Raw genomic sequence first — 21,047 nt, forward strand, 5'->3', positions numbered from 1 at the left:
TTAGGTATGTGGCCTCGGGGGCATGGATTAGGTGAGGCAAGGTGACAGCTTAGCCCGGAGGCCTTGACCATGGGCCAACTTAATGCGTGTGTTGTATATCCACGATGTCCATTCATTTTGCAATATCAATTTAAGGTATGATTCCAAAAAATGTCATAAAATAAGGCAAATCTAAATATCAGGTGGGAAACAATGGGTGATTGAATGCCCACCATTAAAAACTTCCTAAGGCCCACTTAATGTTTATTTGTCATCAAGCCCGTTGATACATTCACACAAACCTGGATGAAAGGAAAACACAAGTAACAGCTTGATCCAAATCAGGTTTTGTGGCTCCTAAGAAGTTTTTAACAGTGGATATTCAACCCTACCCTGTGATCCACCTAAGATTTGGATCTACCTCATTTTTAAGACCATGCCTAAAAATAATATGGGAAAAATATGTACATCATAGATATACAGCACATACATCAAGGTGGGCCCCACAGTCGGGGAATCACCCACTAAGTTGTGCTCCTGGGTCACCACATCCGCTCCCTGCCCGAGGGCAGGTACATTCTAATCTAGTTTCCCAACATCCATGGTTCATTGTACCTCACATTACCTTCATTGACGGAAACTGTTGGTCACTACAATGAGTGAACGATACTCGGTTCATTATTGTTCCACCTATTAGGATTTATAAAATCTGATTATCAAAAGTGTACTGTTCACTCAACTAATACCAGCAAAGGTCAAGTTATTTCATAATTTCACATGAAATTTTATATAAACCCTAATTTATTTACAATAATACATATTATGTTATGAGGGAGAGAGTTGTCATTGTATTAAAAGTTGTTTCTTTGTTTCTCTGCCTTTGAGCATAGTGCCAATTTCTACTTTTTATTTCAATATCGTTGTACATATGGTTGAGAAAGGATCTTTCCCCCAACACCATCCATAGCTAGGAGGTGGATTGCATATTATGGCGAACTGAGTAAACTTTGTGGGGCCTACCATGATGAATGTCTCTTACCCAACAAGTTTAGGATCAAGATGATATTTGGGTTTTCCCTTCATCCCTATCCGTGTGACCTTATGAGCTGGGTTTTCCCTTCATCCATATCCCCATCCGTGTGACAGGTTTTCCCTTCATCAGTTTCTGTGTGACCGGTTGGATGACAAATAAACATCACTGTGGGCCCTGGGAAGGTTTCAACAGTGAAGGTCATTTCCCACCCATGTAGTCCCGTAAATGCTTCAATTTTGGACTGATGCTCTAAAAGGTAAAACAGATGGCATGGATAAGACACATACATCACAGTGAGCCCGAGAGTGTTTACTGGGTACACAATCCCGCATCCTCAAAGCTATAAAACTAGGGGTGAGCCCTACCACAGTGGAAAGCATAGAATCCTACAGTGACATCCCTAGAATTCTGCAGCTCTTCTAGCATGCCACCATGCTAAGGCCAACCAGATGGAATTTTCAGATTTATAACTCTGCAGGCATTCCATAGCAGAGATGGGGCAATGAAACAACAAGCGACCTTTCAAGATGAAACCCGAAATCACCTTAAAGGGTTATGGGGCAGGAGCTGCTCGAACACGAGGTTTGCTCTCTTGTCATTGATTTAACTTGTCGATTGAATCATCAATAATGACATCTGCTTGATTCGGATGGTTGAAATGAAGGCACCACAGCATAGGGAAGTAAAGATGCCAATAAGCACAGTTTAACCCAGCGAATACAAGGCTAACGGACAGATGTCTCCAATCTTTATAATAATAATAATAATAATAAAAGAAAAAAAGAGGCAAACAGGCATGCAGTATATTATGCTAGGGAAACGAATTGCAGTTCTTTTCAAATGTAATCACAAGCTACAGACTTTCTGCAGAGAATCCAATTTAAAAGCAGAGGTGTGATTGCACTCACACTAAACAAACCATGCCCAATCATGTCTTCTGGCTTTCCTTCTATACACATAAAAAGATTACTACGATGCACTTCAGTCCTGACCCGGTGTTCACCTGCCGTGGCTCCGCTGACTCCACATCTCCTTGTTGGAATAAGGTTGTGAATTCATTCCTGCAGTTGGAATGGAATCAAGAGGAGGAACAACAGCTGGCCTTTTGAACAACTGGCTGCCCACGCATTTGCACGGTTGTTGGTCTGCTGGCGTTCATGGCCGGTTGACTCGCCATCCTGCATCCAATAGAAAGAAGAATTTTGCCTTAAGGTTTCGAGTCAGAGCGAGAGAAAAAAAACGGCAAGCTAATACGGTCATTTGGTGAAAAGTGACAAGCGATCTACAGCCTATTTATTTCTACCAATTTCAAAATCCATGCTCAGAACCAGCACGCTGCTTTCTAAGGCACTCCAGAGCCTACATCAGGCAGTGTGCCAGTACGACACCAGTGTGTGAGATCCAGATTGTTCATAAGGCACGCTTCATGCATATGAGAAAAATGGAACCAAAGGTCCACAATCAATGTACGAGTGTGGCACACCTGTAAACCAGGCCAGCCAATTTTAGAAACCCCATATGCAGTGTAGCTCGGCTGATGGACAGCCCAGATGTAACACACGTGTCTGCAAGTATTCTTTATGCATCTCCAACAATCTAATATCAGTGTCCCTTGCTTTTTTCCAAGTTTTTCCACAAACATCATCATCATCATCTAAGCTACATACCAATTAATTGGGGTCAGCTACATGAATCCTCTTCAGCCATTCCACTCTATCAAGGGCTATCCATACCTTCAGTTAGACCACAGGGCATCAAGTCTTTTCTTACTACCTCCATCCACATCCTTTTGGGCCTTCCCCCTGCCGTTTTAGAGCCCTTTAACCCGCACTTAACCGGCGCAGTTCTTGGTTTCCATAGCCCACAATCAAACCATCTATATTTACTTTTCCTCATCTTATTACCTGTTCGTGCTACTCCTAGGTTCCCCATGGATGCATTCATATCTAAGTCTATCCTTCCTCATCACTTGTACCCAACTTAAAACCCATTACAATCCCATAGAAAGTAACATAAGAAAAACTCAACAGCTTGCCTGGGAGTCTAGAATGGTAAGTGGAAAAACTCACCGGTTCTTTATCTCAGCAGCCATGGTCATGAACGCCTGTTCTACATTGGTGGCATTCTTCGCACTTGTTTCCAAGAAAGGGATTCCGATCTCATCAGCAAATGCCTAAGGTCAGAATGAGTTCAAAATCAGCACAGGCAGAGCCCCTCTAGCATCTTTAAAATATCTTAGCTGATGCAGCTAAGACTAATTTCATCATCAGAGCAGAGGAAACAACAAAAACAACACAATAGCAGTAATGGATGATTACCTTGCCGGTTTCATAGGAAACAACTTTGTTAGCAGTCATGTCACACTTGTTTCCAACCAAAAGCTTGTTCACACTATCACTTGCATATCGATCAATCTCATTCAGCCACTGCTTGACGTTGTTGAAGCTTTCTTGGTCGGTGACGTCATAAACAATCTGCCCAAATAAGGCCCCACATGCTTTGTCACATTCATTCACCTACTGGCAAATGACTACCAGAAAGAAAATGGGGAAGAGGCAAATAACTTACAATAATGCCGTGTGCACCACGGTAGTAGCTGCTTGTAATTGTCCGGAAACGCTCCTGTCCAGCAGTATCCCACTGACCAGAAGAAATGAGGATTTTACCATTAGGGATACTCAGCTGGTATGGATAACAGCAAACCCTTTTCTTTTCGAGCAATAATAATACTAGAAGTTAGCAAAGCATACATATTACTTACAATTTGAAGCTTAATGGTTTTCCCATCCTGCTCCACTGTACGAATTTTCTAAGGAGGGAACAGAAAAACAGATCAAATTTAAAGCAAGAGGACAACCACATATTTGTCAAGATGTGAAAAATAGAAACTGTCAACAAACGTTGGATGATCGTCCTTGTACTTACAAAATCAACACCAATGGTACTTATGTAACTCTCCAAATATGAGTCATCCTAGACAAAATAGGGAGAAAAAAAATGTCATATCACAATTGTAGTTCAGGCTGGCATTTGGTAGCACCAAATATCAAGATTAATCGGTCTATGTCGGTACAAAATATCATGAAATTTAACAATATTCTGCTGCAACCAAGTGCAATAAATAACTCAACCCTCATATGAGATTGAAAAAATAAGAATCACATCTCTTGCATGAGAAATGATGTCAGAGGAAATTAACTGGAAAAATGAACTGCACAAAATTCATGCATTAATATGCAAGACAAGCAGGTCATCACTATACAATTCCCTCATAATCTGCATCCCTCATACCGTTTCCGGCATTTGCAGCATCAGGTATCATCGCCTGCCTGGTAGCAGAAAGGCTGCTGAAGAGCTGCTTATCATGAAATCAAGAACCCAATGAATTGAAATATTTTGTGAACTTTTTCTTTTCTTCTTCTTCTTATTCTTCTTTTTTTTGTACAGTCACGCAAATTTCTGCAGTTTTGGAACTAAATATTGAGGGGGAGCATCATGATCATCATGGTCTTGTCCGGTTATTTACGGTCAAATTTACAAATCATGTTTCACCAATCATTCCTATAAGATTGGAGATAAGATTTCACATGTTTGCTTGACAGTACTCCAATGATTGGTTACTCACTAAAAAGAGAATATATAAACTGGAATCATAATTTGCAAGCCAGTTCAATCAACCAAGCAAGAATTGTTCAAAGTATCCCCGATATTATCGAAATATCCCCGATATTATCCATCTCTGGCTCGACGATACTGATAACATTGTTAGTGATACTGTTAAAATTAGCATCAGAAATTCCATGCATCGGCGATGTATTGCTAAGTATTGCCAATGTATCGCCACCATTTTTTATTGTGTAAATTCCGGGTGTCACTTGTACTGCCAATGCATTGATATCACCAATGTATCGCCAATATTTTCGCATGTGTAAATTCCGTGTGTCACTTGTATTGCCAATATATCAACAATATTTTGATAATATCGCCAATGCATCAATACCGCTAAAAAATTGTTTATTAAAAAAAAAAAAAAATCATTTCGATTTTTTTTTTTATATGGGTGCATGGTTGTATCCAATGTTCATTTTGTCAATGATAATATCGATAATATCACAATGTTATCGTTATCACAACATAGGAGATGTCGAGGTCACGATTTCTCGACAAAATATCATGTTGTCGATATTCTGAAATATCGACGTATGTTTGGATGGTTGAATGTATAGATAGGATGGTTGGACTAATTTTTTATGACAACGAATGCTTTTAGGCCCCCATTAATGGAAACTTATTATATATGCATTCTTTCCACAATTTTTTGATTCCTAAATATGCAAATATTTGTATTTTAGCATCTCCTGAAGTTTCACTGAAAAATTCCACCATTTTTCTCATGTTCCCCTAATGTTTCCCCACATTTCCGATTATCGATGATATTGATATTGTTTCCGTATCCTTGGCCAATGAAACTAGTAGTGATACCAATACTTAGAACACTACAAGAAAATGAAAATGGTCACATGGATAACATTATCCATTGGATACCTTCCAAGATTTGAAGCATGGGTAAAATCATAATTTCTTATATGCCACCGCAATTCAAAGAAGTGGCATGAGTCTTGCTGAAGTTATTCTTCCAACATAGAAATAAATTAACCAACCTTGTGGGTTACCCAAGAAGAATGTGTAACCTTCTTCTTTTTTTTAAGAGAGAGAGAGAGAGAAACAAGTAACCTCTCTCCCATAAAGGCAATGAAAAGCACAAATGTGTAATTGAGTAGGTGCTAGTTATTTTTTATTTTTTTGAAAGTTTGTAGGTGCTCTAGTTATTCGTGCACGATAAAGAGTGTAGTGACAATTGCGTTTGGACTTTTCATGCACATTTCTCCATCATTTTCGTCAATTTTATCAGAACAAACAAGCACACACATCTCAAATTCAATCTTCTACGCGTCGTAATTGTTTTACTTTCCTTTACATTTTTTTAAGTTCTTATTATCCCCTTTTATAAAAATTTATTAGAGACACATCAGAGTATTTGCATGGATCACCTCTGAAACTGGCTCAATGGTTGAATAGTTATCCATGTTTCAACATCAATTCCAACTTAAGAACCAGAGTCTTTCTCAGATCTAGATTAGGTCATACCATATTAAACTCAGACTCTACTGTGGCTTGGCCTTGTCAGAGACTCAGAAACATCCTCAGAGGGAAGCTGATCAGAGCTGCCTATAGTGAAAGCACTTCTGAATTATAAAGGGTGCATGGATTTTGAGGGGAAAAGGATGGCACAACAGCAGCAAGCTTCATGATAAACCAGTGTGCTTTTGATGCGGACACAGGTGCATTCAAGGTGTACCAACGAAGAAAGCGCCAACCACAAGTGCCGTCCTTGTGGATAGGCGAATATTGAGGAGCTGAAGACCTTTCACATGTGATTGGACATATAGAAGACCCCACTTAGAGAAGACACATGTGAAGGAAGATTGGAGAAAGAAGACCGAGCGCCCAAGCTTTCCCATACTTATGTTATTTGCGCGTTTTTTGACTTAGTTAGGGGCCTTTTAGTAATCTTATATCTTTATTTGCTTATCCTAGGGGTATTTTAGTAATTTTATGTCTTTATTTGCTTATTTAAGTGGGGTAAAGCCCTAAACACGAATTTCAACTATTGATGAATGAAAAGCAAACCCTTTGGTTGCCTCCTTCCTCTCTTCTCTCTAATGGTGCTTCTTCTCTCCCCTTGATCTTCTTCTTCTAATTTCTTCTTGTGCCCCTCCAACTTCCTCAAGGTAATAACTTTCTTTCTTCTATTTTTTTGTTTTGGCTAATTCCTCTTCGATCAAAATCTTGGGAACCGATCTAAACCCTAAATCCCCAAATTCTCAAATCCCTAATCCGAGAAACTTCTTGGTTCTTCGGACTAGTGATCTTCATTGATCGATTGGGTGTGACCATGCAAGATCGGGAGGTCTCATCCCTCGCCGGATCCAACCTAAGTAGTAATTGAATTCCATACTCCATGGTTGTAGTGATGGCCCGCTCCATTGCATGTTTCCTTTATGATTTTCTCAGTTATGATGATTACTGTTAGAATTTTAGATCATTTATTCCTTTTATTTCCGCTGTTTAATTATCTCCATGAGCATGCATCAAATTAGGGTTTTGATTTTTAGGTTTAACTTAGGAAAGTTCCAGATTTAGAAAGTTTTCAATTTTAGAAACTTTCCAATTTTAGAAAGTTCCTAATCTGGAAAATTTTCAGATTTGAGTTGTTTCCTGTTTCAACTTAATTGTGTCAGTTCATAGTAGTTTCGCATTCATCGCATTCATCTTGAAAGTCATAACACCTAGTAGTCTAGTTAGGTAGAGTTTGGTTCAAGTCTTCATTGTATGCCCACGAGAAGAGTATGTGATGCGATGTGATATCCGAGAAGACCCTCTAGTAACGCTCTCGCGTTTCAAGACGGGCCTTTGTGCGGATCTTCAGCGCGAGCTTATTACTCGGCCCTTAACGGACTTAGATGAAGCATATCAAGTCGTGCAGGAGTTAGAGCAATATCTGAAGGCTCCTGTCGTTCGTCGTTTTGAGTCCCGAGACTCTAGTGCTAGATCTAGTTCCCAAGGAACTAGACCTAATATTGGTAGTCAACCTAGAGCACATGTCTAATCAGTGTCCTACGAAGAGCCGTGGGAGAGCCTTAGTTATAGGCGAGCCCCACGAGGGTGGAGATGACCAGGGTGATTATGAAGTTGAAGAGTATCACCCTGAAGGAGGACTTACTGATGAAGAAGTGGATGGAGAAGCAACGCTTGCGGTCCTAGTAACATGAGCCAAGTGAGGTGCTATGAGTGTGGCAACCTTGGCCACATGTCTAATCAGTGTCCTACGAAGAGCCGTGGGAGAGCCTTAGTTATAGGCGAGCCCCACGAGGGTGGAGATGACCAGGGTGATTATGAAGTTGAAGAGTATCACTCTGAAGGAGGACTTACTGATGAAGAAGTGGATGGAGAAGCAACGCTTGCAGTAGTCAGGCGTGTGTTAGCTCAGTCTAGAAGTAGTGCTGACTGGCGTCGAAGCACTATCTTCTACACTATTGCCAAGTGTGGTGAAAAGAATTGTAAGGTGATAGTGAACAGTGGAAGTTGTCAGAATGTGATTTCCACTAGCACCTTAGATCGCTTAAAACTGAAATCCACACCTCATCCAGACCCGTATAAAGTTTCTTGGGTTGACAAGACATCCCTACCTGTCACCCAGCAATGTCTAGTCCCCATCGAGTTTGGGTCATACAAAGAGTCCCTGTGGTGTGATGTTTTACCTATGGATGTGGGACATGTTATCCTAGGTAGACCATGGCTATTCGATAATGATGTCACGATCTTTGGCCGTTCGAATGCGTGTACTTTTATGTATAATGGTAAAAAGATCAAACTTAATCCCATGCCACCTGAGAATACACTAGGGAAGAAGAAGGATGAGAAGGCAAGTGAGCCTAGAGAAATGGGAAAATCCAAACCTAAGTCTTTACATATAATCAGCGCAAGAGAGTTTGAAAAAGAGGCTAAGGAGGATTCTATGGTGTATGCCCTTGTGGCTAGAGAAATTACACCTGAGGTTCCATCAGAGTTGCCCTGTGAGGTGATCTCGGTCCTGAAGGAATACAGTGATGTATTTCCTAAAGACTTACCGAATGACTTGCCACCTATGAGGGACATACAGCATGCCATTGATCTTGTCCCAGGGTCTACTCTACCGAACCTTCCTCACCACAGGATGAACCCTGCAGCGCATGCAGAGTTGAAGAAGCAAGTTGATGAGCTTCTGCAAAAGGGTTTCATCCAAGAGAGTATGAGCCCGTGTGCCGTGCCTGCATTGTTGACGCCAAAGAAAGACGGCACGTGGCGCATGTGTGTGGATAGCCGTGCCATAAACAAAATTACTGTCAAGTATAGGTTCCCTATACCTAGACTTGATGATATGCTTGACATGATGGCCAGGTCCACTATATTCTCTAAGATAGACCTCAAGAGTGGATATCACTAAATTCGTATACGCCCAGGAGATGAGTGGAAGACGGCGTTTAAGACGAAAGATGGGTTGTATGAGTGGTTGGTCATGCCCTTCGGCTTGACTAACGCACCTAGTACTTTCATGCGGGTGATGACCCAAGCTTTGAGGCCGTTCATGGAAAAATTCCTAGTGGTGTACTTTGACGATATTCTTATTTATAGTACCACTAAGGAATCACACCTTGAACATTTAAAGAAGGTCTGTAGTGTCCTTAGGAAGGAAAAGTTGTACGCTAATCTTAAGAAATGTGCATTCATGTCTAGTCAAGTTGTGTTCTTAGGATTTATAGTGTCATCTGAAGGGATGCAAGCAGACCCTGAAAAAGTCAGGGCCATAGTTGAGTGGCCAGAACCAAGGAACATTCATGAGGTGTGAAGTTTTCACGGCCTAGCAACTTTTTATCGTCGGTTCATTAGGGGTTTTAGCACGATCATGGCTCCCATTACCGAGTGCATGAAAAAGGGAGAGTTCGTGTGGTCTAAAGCCGCCGTCAAGGCTTTTAAAGAAATTAAGGGCAAGATGGTGGAAGCTCCTGTCATGCGTCTACCTGACTTTTCTACAGTTTTTGTAGTAGCGTGCGATGCGTCTGGTGTCGGTATAGGTGGAGTGTTGAGTCAAGAAGGACACCCAGTGGCCTATTTCAGTGAGAAACTGAATGAGGCAAAACAAAAATACTCCACTTACGACAAAGAATTTTATGCGGTAGTGCAATCCCTGAGACATTGGCGACACTACCTCCTACCGCAAAAATTCGTTTTGTTTTCTGACCATGAGGCTTTGAGATATTTGCATTCTCAGAAGAAACTCAACCCAAGGCATGCCAAGTGGGTAGCGTTTCTTCAGGAATATTCGTTTGTTTTGAAACACAAGGCCGGGGTTGAAAACAAACCAGCGGATGCCCTTAGTAGGAGAGTGGCGTTGCTCAACTCCTTGAGTGTAAAGGTAGTCGGATTTGAGCAATTGAAAGATGAATACCCCATATGTCCTGATTTTGGGGGTACTTACGCGTCGCTCTCTAGTGACCAACATATTATGGGTGAATATGTTCTTAAAGATGGCTTTCTTTTCAAGGGAGACAGACTTTGTATTCCCCGTATGTCCCTTCGTGAATTCCTCATCTGGGAGCTTCATTCAGGAGGAATAGCTGGCCATTTTGGTCGTGATAAGACCATTGCCCTCGTGGAAGATCGTTTCTATTGGCCAAGCCTCAAGCGAGACGTAGCCAAAGTTTTAGGGCGGTGTCGAACATGTCAGGTGGCAAAGCAAAGAAAGCAAAATACCGGTGTACACGCCATTACCGAGTGCCACATGCTCGTGGCGAGGACATTAGTATGGACTTCGTGCTCGGGCTTCTAAGACTATAAAAAGCACGATTCCGTTTTGTCGTTGTGGACCGTTTTTCTAAAATGGCGCATTTCCTCCCATGTTCGAAGGCTTCAGAGATGCGTCTCATGTTGCTCGTATCTTTTTGATGGTGTGGTGCGTCTCCATGGGTTACCTAAAACCATAGTGTCCGATCGTGATGTTCGATTTACTAGCTATTTTTGGAAGACACCGTGGCACATTATGGGAACTCGTTTGCAATTTTCTACTGCTTACCACCCACAAACAGATGGTCAAATGAAGTGGTAAACCGTAGCCTTGGAAATCTTCTACGTTGTCTAGTGGGTGAACATGTTAAGACTTGGGACCTAATTTTACCAACTCTGAACTTGCTTATAATGGGTCAAGTTAATAGATCTAGAGGTTTGAGTCCTTTTGAAATTGTAAGTGGTTATAAACCTAGAATGCCCATAGATCTCTTACCTATGTCTGTTACCCAAAGGTCTTCTGAGTCAGCCGATGCATTCGCACGCCATATTCATGATTTGCATACACATATTAGACAGTGGTTAAATAAGAGCAATGATGATTATAAAGTTTCAGCTGATTCTCATCGTAGAGTGCAAGAATTTCAAGAAGGAGACTATGTAATGGTGCGATTAAGGCCAGAGCGATTCTCTCAAGGATCTGCAAAGAAATTACAAGCGCGTAGTGCTGGACCATTCAAGATATTACAAAAGGTTGGGTCCAACGCGTATCGGGTTGACCTTCCACCTGAAATGAGCATTAATCCAACTTTTAATGTGGAAGATCTAGTCCGTGCCCATACTCCCATTGTTGATACATCATCCCTTTCATGGCCTTTTTCTGAGTTTGCTACCCAACCCCTTCCACCCCCTCCTCCACCCATTACCCATAAAGAAGCAATTCAGGAAATCTTGGATGACGAGATAGTATCCACGAGAGATGGGGGTTTCCAAAGGTATCTTGTCAGATGGAAAAACAAACCATCGTCTGAATCTACGTGGCTGTCGGGCGACGCATTGCAAGGTATTAATCCAGATCTACTCGAGCGCTACAAAAGTTTCAACTCGTCGGAGTCGAGTTTTTCTCACCCGAGGGGAATTGATGCGGACACAGGTGCATTCAAGGTGTACCAACGAAGAAAGCGCCAACCACAAGTGCCGTCCTTGTGGATAGGCGAATATTGAGGAGCTGAAGACCTTTCACATGTGATTGGACATATAGAAGACCCCACTTAGGGAAGACACATGTGAAGGAAGATTGGAGAAAGAAGACCGAGCGCCCAAACTTTCCCATACTTATGTTATTTGCGCGTTTTTTGACTTAGGGGCCTTTTAGTAATCTTATATCTTTATTTGCTTATCCTAGGGGTATTTTAGTAATTTTATGTCTTTATTTGCTTATTTAAGTGGGGTAAAGCCCTAAACACGAATTTCAACTATTGATGAATGAAAAGCAAACCCTTTGGTTGCCTCCTTCCTCTCTTCTCTCTAATGGTGCTTCTTCTCTCCCCTTGATCTTCTTCTTCTAATTTCTTCTTGTGCCCCTCCAACTTCCTCAAGGTAATAACTTTCTTTCTTCTATTTTTTTGTTTTGGCTAATTCCTCTTCGATCAAAATCTTGGGAACCGATCTAAACCCTAAATCCCCAAATTCTCAAATCCCTAATCCGAGAAACTTCTTGGTTCTTCGGACTAGTGATCTTCATTGATCGATTGGGTGTGACCATGCAAGATCGGGAGGTCTCATCCCTCGCCGGATCCAACCTAAGTAGTAATTGAATTCCATACTCCATGGTTGTAGTGATGGCCCGCTCCATTGCATGTTTCCTTTATGATTTTCTCAGTTATGATGATTACTGTTAGAATTTTAGATCATTTATTCCTTTTATTTCCGCTGTTTAATTATCTCCATGAGCATGCATCATAATTAGGGCTGTCCTGCGTCAGCTTTAAATAGCACTCATAAAGTAGCTTTCATGATACCTAGCATGCACAAATAGAGCAAATCCACTGCATGTGCTACATGAATAGTGGATTTCTTCAGAGCTTACACAAGTTTTTGGGTTTATGATTTTTATATTAGTCAAGCATTTCAATTGAAGAATGGTGGTGACTCATTCTCCTCACATGTGGCACTGATGTACAGCTATCCAGACCATCCAATCTGTGGCTCCTATTGTGGACAGAGCACATCTTCAGAATCACGTCTATCAAAGTCCTAACCATCTGTACAATCCAAGTGAATGGATGAAGAGCTACAACCAACATTAAATAGCGTAAAACGAACACATAAGTCCAAGCTTTATAAAAAGCAATGCTCTCAAAAGATGGCATTTGAAAGCCTTAATACTTCGGACGCATATACCTCTAACCCCAAAATTTTGACCATTTGATTATCTGAATCCATACAACCATTTGAGATGAAAGTCAAGGGGATCAATCAGGTCCCTAGGAGAAGAACATTCTAAATCTTCAGTGGCATTGGAGCTCAAACAAAGGAGAAGATCAACTTTATCCTTTTCATGTCTGTATGGCTGTGGATCTTTCTTTTTTTTTTGTTCAATTCAATTGAATCTCTTCTAACGTTCAAGAGAGGTATGTTCTTGCACTTAATCCCGCTTAATGACTTCTATTTCATTTCGGATGAAGATATAGGCCTGTTTGTTAGAAGCCTAAAAATGAGCTCATCTCATTTTAGTTACTGGTAATTATCTATCAGAAACCTTTATCTCTAAAACATAATTAACATTAACAATAGTTATTTACTAGAGATAGATGAACTCATTGTTAGGCATCTACCAAACAAGGCCTCACCTCCTCCTCCTCCTCCTCTTCTTCTTCTTCTTTTCTTTTTCTTTTTTCTTTTTTCTTTTTTCTTTTTTTCTTTTTTTTTGGGGGGGGGGGGGGGGCGCGTTCTTTTCATTTTTAACTTTTCCAGAGAGCTGGTTCTTGTGCAACACTGTAGAATAAGTAGGGCCATCAACAGATCAGGCTAAGGTTGGGTCCTAGAGCATCGATACCCAGTTTGTTCAGCTTTAGGTCCTTACCAGGTCCATCACCATTCAGGTTCTGGTCTTGCTTTTGAGGACCCGGACCAGGTCGAGTCAATTAAGGGCATTTCTGTGGTTGGGCTGAACCTGATGGATGGATATATCACACAAACGTGTGCCACTTCAACAGATGCGTGGTGTGTAAATGGGTTCTCACACATGCATATGGTTGAGCAAACCTATTTCCCTAACTAGAATACATAATATATATCTAATATTATATAACACTACTAGTAACATCAACTAGACCTAACCTGAACTGATTTTAACTGGGTCCAGGATGGTGGAACCTACCCAAACCCGACTAGACCCGATTTTTAACTTGGTCCAAAATGGCAGGCCCAAACCCGACCCAGTTTCTAAAAAGATCCAGAGGGATGGACCGGGCTCCATTACAAATTTACAATTGTGTAGGGTTAATCCAGGGGCATTTTCACACCGGGCTCGAGTGGGGTGGCCTATTGGGATGCGGGGCACACTCGGGGTGGGTAGCCTGTGAAACCCATGTGATTTGGGGCCCATGTGAGGCGGAACCCATGTGATTTGCGGCCCACGAGGGAGCGGAACCCATGGATTTGGGGCCCACGAGTAGGGTTCAGCCGAGGACCTAACCCATGGATGTGGGGCTTGGGCTATGAGATAAAGGGATTAATTCGCCATGCTCTATGAGTTCGAGCTTTTAGAACAAGTGATTAATTGTCTTGCAATAAATTGGTATTAGAGCGAGAGGTCTCGTGTTCGAGACTCCTCACTAGGGGTGATTAATGCAAGGGCATTTTCAAGCTGGGCTCAACTGGGATAGCCTGTGGGATGCGGGGGCACACTCAGGGTGGGCGGCCCGCGTAACCCACGTGATTTGGGGCCCATGTGAGGCAAGTGGCTCATGTGAAGAGAAACCCATGTGATTTGGAGCCCACGATGTTCGGCCAAGGACCTAAACCATGGGCTATGAGATAAAGGGATTAATTCGCCATGCTCTATCAGTTCAAGCTTTTAGAGCAAGTGGTTAATTGACATGCATCAAAGGTCCTCTAGGTACTCGCAAGTCCAGGTATCCATTGATTTGACAACCCTTAGAATAAGTTTGTTCTACAACACTTATTTGTGAGGGGCCTGTTGTGGGGTGGGTGTGTGCATGTGTGTATGACATCACATCATGTGTGACAAGGTCAATCCAACAATCATGTGTGCCACCATGCTACATTGGAGATTTTTGGGTGGCTGTCCATTGTTTTCTATGGTCTGGCACCCCTGATGATTAGATAAGCCTGATTTTTTAGGCATCCCATCAGCATGGTTGGGCTCACTTGATGCACTGCTTGGATGGCGTACACACAACACAATGAGCACATAGCAGTTTCGTTGTGATATTTCCATTAAATCTGCAAAAATCAATTAGGTATATTTGTTTAGTTATACTTGCTTTTGGCTTGAAAATGAGTAGGTTGGATTTTGATAACTTGTTTGAACATACTTTTACCTGAAATATCCAGCCTTTTTTTTACTAGATTTTTAAATATTTTTCTATTTTTATCTTTATATTTACTATTTACCATATTTTCCCTATTGTGTTCTAATTAAAAATATAGAAATAGTGTGTGCCTTACGCTACATGCTTAGAGAGGTGAACACTACACTACAAGCTATTTGCAATTTAAAACACAGTGATAAACAAACAGCAACGTGGTATAATTGGCATCAAATTGGAAATATAAAACATGGATCTTTACCGCAAATCTCAAAAGAAGGCATGATTTGCCGACACCAGAATCTCCAATGAGCAAAAGCTTGAAAAGATAGTCACTGCAAAAAATAAATTCATGAAAATTTCACATGTTGTAATTGATAGAGAAGAAATCAAAGAAAAATCTATCTTAGATGCATGGAAAAAAAATAAAATAAAATAAAATAAAAATAAAACACTATGAAGAAGAAGTGTGCTCTTTCCCTCCAATTTTTTGTTGTCCTGCAGGCAATCTCCCATCCACTTATCTCCACTTGCCCCTTTGCATCGACAAGCCATTGTGATGCGGTTATTGAAAGAATTGAGTGAAAGCTATTGGCTTAGAAAAGCAGCAATCTATCGTTTGGTGGCATCATTAGGCTGATCAAGTCATGCCTGGCTAATATGCCTTTGTATGGCATAGTGTTGTTCTAATGCCCTATAATCAATAAGGTGGAAAAAGGATTCAGAGAGACTTCCTGTGGCAGGGGTCTAAGGCAAAAAAAAAAAAAGACATTTCATCTCGTGAATGGGGATGAGGTTTACGTGTTAAAAGATATAGCCAGTCTAACCATAGGATCTCTAAAATCATTAAAAGTGGCTCTTTTGACTAAATGACTGTGGTAACTGGTGCACTTCTACTTATTATTATTATTATTATTATTATTATTATTAATGTTATTTTTTTATTTTTGTGTGCGTGCGCGCGTGTTGGGGGGGAGTGACATGGTGATTTCTAGGTGATCACGTTGGTTGCGGGGCTGGTTCACTTCCATACCATCCCCGTACAGGGCCTCTAGGTCGTGAAGAGTTCTGCTCATAATGTCAAATGCTTTCAGAGGTAATACCTCTTTTATTCTTGGGGACAGCTCTTGCATCCAGTTTTGGGAGGATAGGTGGGGTGGAGTTTATCCTCCTAGCTCCGCCTTCCCCCATTTGTACAATGTGACCAAAGATAAGGGGGCCATTCATCACCCAGTGTGTATCCCAGACTAGTGACCAATTTGTTTGGAGACCTTTTAGGAAGAACCTTTCAAATGAGGGGACTGATCACTTCATCAATTTGATGGGGACATCACGCGCACACGCGCACGCACGCCGCCCCCTACGCACGTACCAAGGAGAGGGAGAGCCCCACCGTCGATCTGGCTCGATGACGACATCCCGAGAGGGCTTCCTAGTTAGAATACGGAGTTTTAGTTCATTAGAGTGGGTCCAATAATCAAATAAAGCCCATCATGCGATCTCATGCTCGGGGCCCACTAGTCGGATTGAATTCATATTTTAGATTTTATTTATTTATGTTATTCAGAACATCATGAACGCTTTAGATTTTTTTGATTGGTTTTTATTTTGGTTTACTTCATCGACAAGTAATAGGTTGGCATATAGCGCGAATGTTGGGGTATAGGGATTTCTTATAAATAGGCAACCCTTGTAGATTCATTGAAGTTAATAAAAAATTCCTGCGTTTTTTTCTGCTCTCTAAAATTCTAAGTTGTGGAAAATTTCAAGTGGGTGCAAAGCCCTCCCTTCATCGAAGGGCTAACTACCGTGGTGCGAAGCCGCATCTATCTCAATCCGCCCCTATCGCCTATCATCCATATTTCTCCCCTTCTACAATCATCCTCACTTCAAATCAGCCAGTTTTTGCAGCAGTTCTTCTCCCTACAGCTAGTTTTCAGAATTTGGCCCTGCATGAGGGCTGAAACTTCGGCGGAACACCACGCAGGGACCGCATCTCGGATCGAGCTAAAAATTAAGGGTTTTGGAGTCCTCCCCTAGCCGACCAGACCCTAGGAGTCGGTTCGGAAAATCGGGCCACGCTCACACGTGCGGCCAGGCTCCTACGCACGTTCGCTAGGCCCTGGACCGCTGCCCGCACGCGCGGACTATCCCAGGTTCAGGTTTCCTCCTTATTTACCCCATCTTCATACCTATTTTCATAACCCTAACCCTAAATTGCATTATCCTTAATTTATTTTCCTATTTTCTTGCCCTAGGGTTCCTTGAATTGAAATTGGTGAATCCCTTGGATTATGGTATGGACTGATTGTTATGCATGTGTGGATGATTTCTATTTCCCTTTGAGCATCGTTTGGTCCATAATTTTACTGATCCAGTCCTAACCTGTGTAGGCCTGGACCCATGCAGATTCTCCTTGCTTGAATATTTGAACTTTTGTGTGGGATGTGGAATTTTTATATGATTGTTTCTAAATTAGTATGATCTAAGCCTGAAATCTTGCATATCGCATTTAAATTTCATGTCCTGCATCACAATCTGATGAAACCTCTTCGTCGTCCCCCACTCTGGATCCTATGCAGCATATTTGGAGGTATCCAATGCCTCCATGTGCCATTGCTTTCAGATGGCTTCTTAGAACAAAGTGCTCACAATCAATAAATTGAGGACGTAGATGATAATTCTCAACGGTTGCATTTTGTGCCCCACAGGAAGCTGTATTGGTGGATCATTTGCATTGTTCCTACTCGTAGAAGATATGGTCGGATTTCTTCAACTTGCTCGGCATCTACTGGGTGATCCCTGAAAAGATTGGGGACCTTTTTCCTCTTGGATTCCTCTTGGAGAACTTTGTTAAGCGAGGGAGGAAAAGGAATGCTCTCTGGTAGCTAGTTCTTCTAGCCACTTTCCAGACTGTTTGGTAAGATCACAACAACTGTATCTTTAGAGAGTAGTACCATTTATTATTTTTGGAAGATTATAGTTGATGATTTTAAAGATTGTGGTTGTTGATTTTCAAGATTCTATGGAGGTTTTTGGGGATGATTTTCTAGATCTACTTTTTCAAATTTTAGGCCATTACAATTTGGCCAAGTGTTTGTAGATGGAGATATTGCTACCAAGCATCTTATAACAGATAATTACAGTGAATCAATATCGTTGTAAGAGTTGATACCGTTGTAAGATTTAGAAATTCCTAATTAAATATTCATAGTGATTCTGTGCTTTTTAGGGTCTATAAAGGGATTGGTCTAGGAGGTAGAAGGCAGTTATATTTTCTGAGTATCGTGAACAACGAGTTCAAACTAGTGAAAGAGCTTCATTTTCAATAAACTTTTTATCGTTATCTATTCAAATACGTCCTGTTCTTTGACCGTTGTAGTGATAAAGGAATTGAAATCTCATTGATCCAATAAACTGATTGCATCAACTTAGATTTGTGTGTAGCAAGTCCACATATTTATCTTTTCATTTATCATATTTACGCTTCAAATCTGGTACATAGAATTCAGCTTCTGCAACTAGACCTTTGATCCTATCTTTCAAAAAAAAAAAACTAAACCTTTCATCCTGTTTGCATTACAGATCCCACAGACAAGGGTTCAGCCAGAGATCTATGGCAGGTATGAAATGTCCTTGGGACTATTAACATTCACCAGACCATGCAATGGGCCAAATCACGCTTAGTAAAATCTCAAAATTGAACCAACATGATGCATCTAACGCAAAATAAAAGGAAAGAAAGTAAACCAAAAGTTTCATAAATTTCAAATTAATACTTAAGAAAGGGGGAAAACCCCCCAAAACAATCAACAAACAAGATCAAACAAATCCCTAAACATCCACAGAAGCCAAATCAAAGCTACCAAATTTCTGATAATATCGTAGAAAACCCTAATTTTTACAAGTAGACATAAACTCAAAAGCAAAACCTCATAACATTATCATTGAGAAGATCCAGATCTAAAAAGCAACAAATCAGCCTGAGCAAAGAAAATTCAACAGACATGAAGATTCGTAAACGGGAATTATAACGGTACCTAGAAAGATCCAAAGAAAATCAAGGCCAAACCATGAAAAAACCACCGAAACTTCAAAAAGATGTGGAATTCAACACGGAAGAACTTACTATTCCGGATTCATGGCGGAGATTTGCAAGGAAAGAAGAAAATGAGGTAGAATTCGGTCGATTTTTATACGAAACCCTTGCTCCCTTCTCGCAGGAAGGAATTAAGAAGAGAAGAAAAAGAAAATCTGCTTCGAGATTGGGAGAAACGAAAGAAGAAGGATGGGGGTTGAGACGGTATTTATAGAAGAGAGAAGGTTTCGGTCATTGAATGCTTCGTCACCAAAAGTTACCAGAGAATCATATAATACATCCGTATCTATTATAATATGGTAGATCTCAATTTAATTTTCCAAGTGGATAGATAAAAATTATGAATCCTCACCTTTAAATTAGTTTTAAATACTATTTTTTGTTTTATTATATAATAATACTTAAAATTAACATTTTAATGGATTAATTTGGTGGCCTTCAAATGGACGGTCATAAGAAAAAATCGTTGACGGTCACAATTCAGGAGAGAATGGTTGGAGAAATGGACAGCTAAGGTTGTTCTATTAATATGGTTCTCGAGCATCAGCCATCTGAGAAACACTCGACTAGGTTGACGGTCCCGATTGACCGTACACCCTTCCACGTTGCAAAAAAGGCTATATCATATTGCGGTAGAGAGGTATCTATAGTATCATATTTGCTATTTGTGGACGGTATTCCACACGCAGGCACATGCCTCGACGTGGTCTTGGATCCAAGCCGTTCATCAAGTTGGGCCGCGGGCCTAAGGCATGCTCCGCCACTCATCTGCTGGCCCAAATGTGTCTGAAATTTTGGCGGTTCGTGTTACGGTCAATGGTCCACGTTCAACATCCCCACGTCCAACATGAGATGATGATAGTGGACTAAAACACATACGGTGAAAATCGCCTGATGGACGGTTTCGATCTCCCTAGCTTTTGCCACGTTGGAGTCGTTCCTGATGTGCACATGGTAAGTGGAAGACGCGTTTTACTGAAAGCTCGCGCGTGCGTCATGTAGAGGGTGGCTCTCTCACCAGCATCTCAGTATGCAGGCGTACGCGAGGAACGCCTCACTGCAACAGAACCGTTGATCTGGTGGCCACTGGCGCTCAGTAGAAAAAACTAAAAACGAAAAAGCCATAAATTCAGGATGATGTTTTTTGCCTTTGAATTTGTCCAGCTTTATTCAGTGTACCTTTTTTATAATAATTGTGGATCATTTGTCGTCCTTTCCATCAAATGGTTAGGATCATCCCATCGAAGTTGGGCAACATGATGGATGGCTTATATAACTGATCAATGTTTTACTTATTTTCGGCAATTCCTGTAATAGTCAATCAGGACATGACATCCGTTATCGTGTAGTGAGAAAGTAGCATACGGAGAGAGATCTTAAATACGAAGTCCGGCTAGCACTGAGTTGTACAGTACCATATTTTATGAAGGGGCATGACTAAAAATTCGAAGGTACAAAAATCAGTAGAGATGAAAAAAACAACTAAAAGAAAACAAAGAGTTACAAGACTTGGAAGACCGACAGTATAACAATTTAACTGAAACACATGTCACCTATAGAGGTGTACACGAGTTGAACCTAGTCAAGCTTAGCATAGCTCTACTCGGCTCAAGTCGGTTCGGTCAGCAACTCGGGTGAGTTTGAGCTGAGTTCAAGCCAAGATCAAGCCAAGTTCACATGTGTAGTATTTTCATAAACACATAGACTGCAACTTCAAATTCTCACTATATGTAAAACATCAACGGTGGTTTTACAAGTATTTCATCAAACACCTTGTAGGCAACATCAAAATCAAGAAAAATGGGTATTTTTTTTCACATACATACCTTCCTTGCCACCTGCCAACACTTCATTGAGTCGTTTCATCAAACACTTGGTGAGCAACATCAATATCAAAGTAACCAAGTCATCGAACTTGTTTGATTCGAGTTGGGGTTTTCTTCGAGTTGAGTCAAGCTCGGGCAAACTCAAACTCAATTCGAAATTTTTTCGAGCT

The 21,047-nt window shown here is 41.0% G+C and overlaps 1 protein-coding gene across 1 annotated transcript; it reads right to left on the bottom strand.

The window, feature by feature from the left end:
• Nucleotides 1–1,818: 1,818 nt before the first annotated feature.
• Nucleotides 1,819–19,240, bottom strand: LOC131217318 (ras-related protein RIC1). The gene is made up of 8 exons (XM_058212231.1): nt 19,082–19,240; nt 15,215–15,287; nt 3,938–3,985; nt 3,774–3,821; nt 3,581–3,652; nt 3,331–3,486; nt 3,082–3,185; nt 1,819–2,190 (listed from the first exon to the last, which is right to left on the bottom strand). Exons 1-8 carry the CDS (start codon nt 19,093–19,095, stop codon nt 2,091–2,093), a joined length of 615 nt encoding a protein of 204 aa, XP_058068214.1. The 5' UTR covers nt 19,096–19,240; the 3' UTR covers nt 1,819–2,090.
• Nucleotides 19,241–21,047: the final 1,807 nt, after the last annotated feature.

Source organism: Magnolia sinica, chromosome 1, assembly GCF_029962835.1.
Source record: "Magnolia sinica isolate HGM2019 chromosome 1, MsV1, whole genome shotgun sequence".
Classification (NCBI taxonomy): Eukaryota; Viridiplantae; Streptophyta; class Magnoliopsida; order Magnoliales; family Magnoliaceae; genus Magnolia; species Magnolia sinica.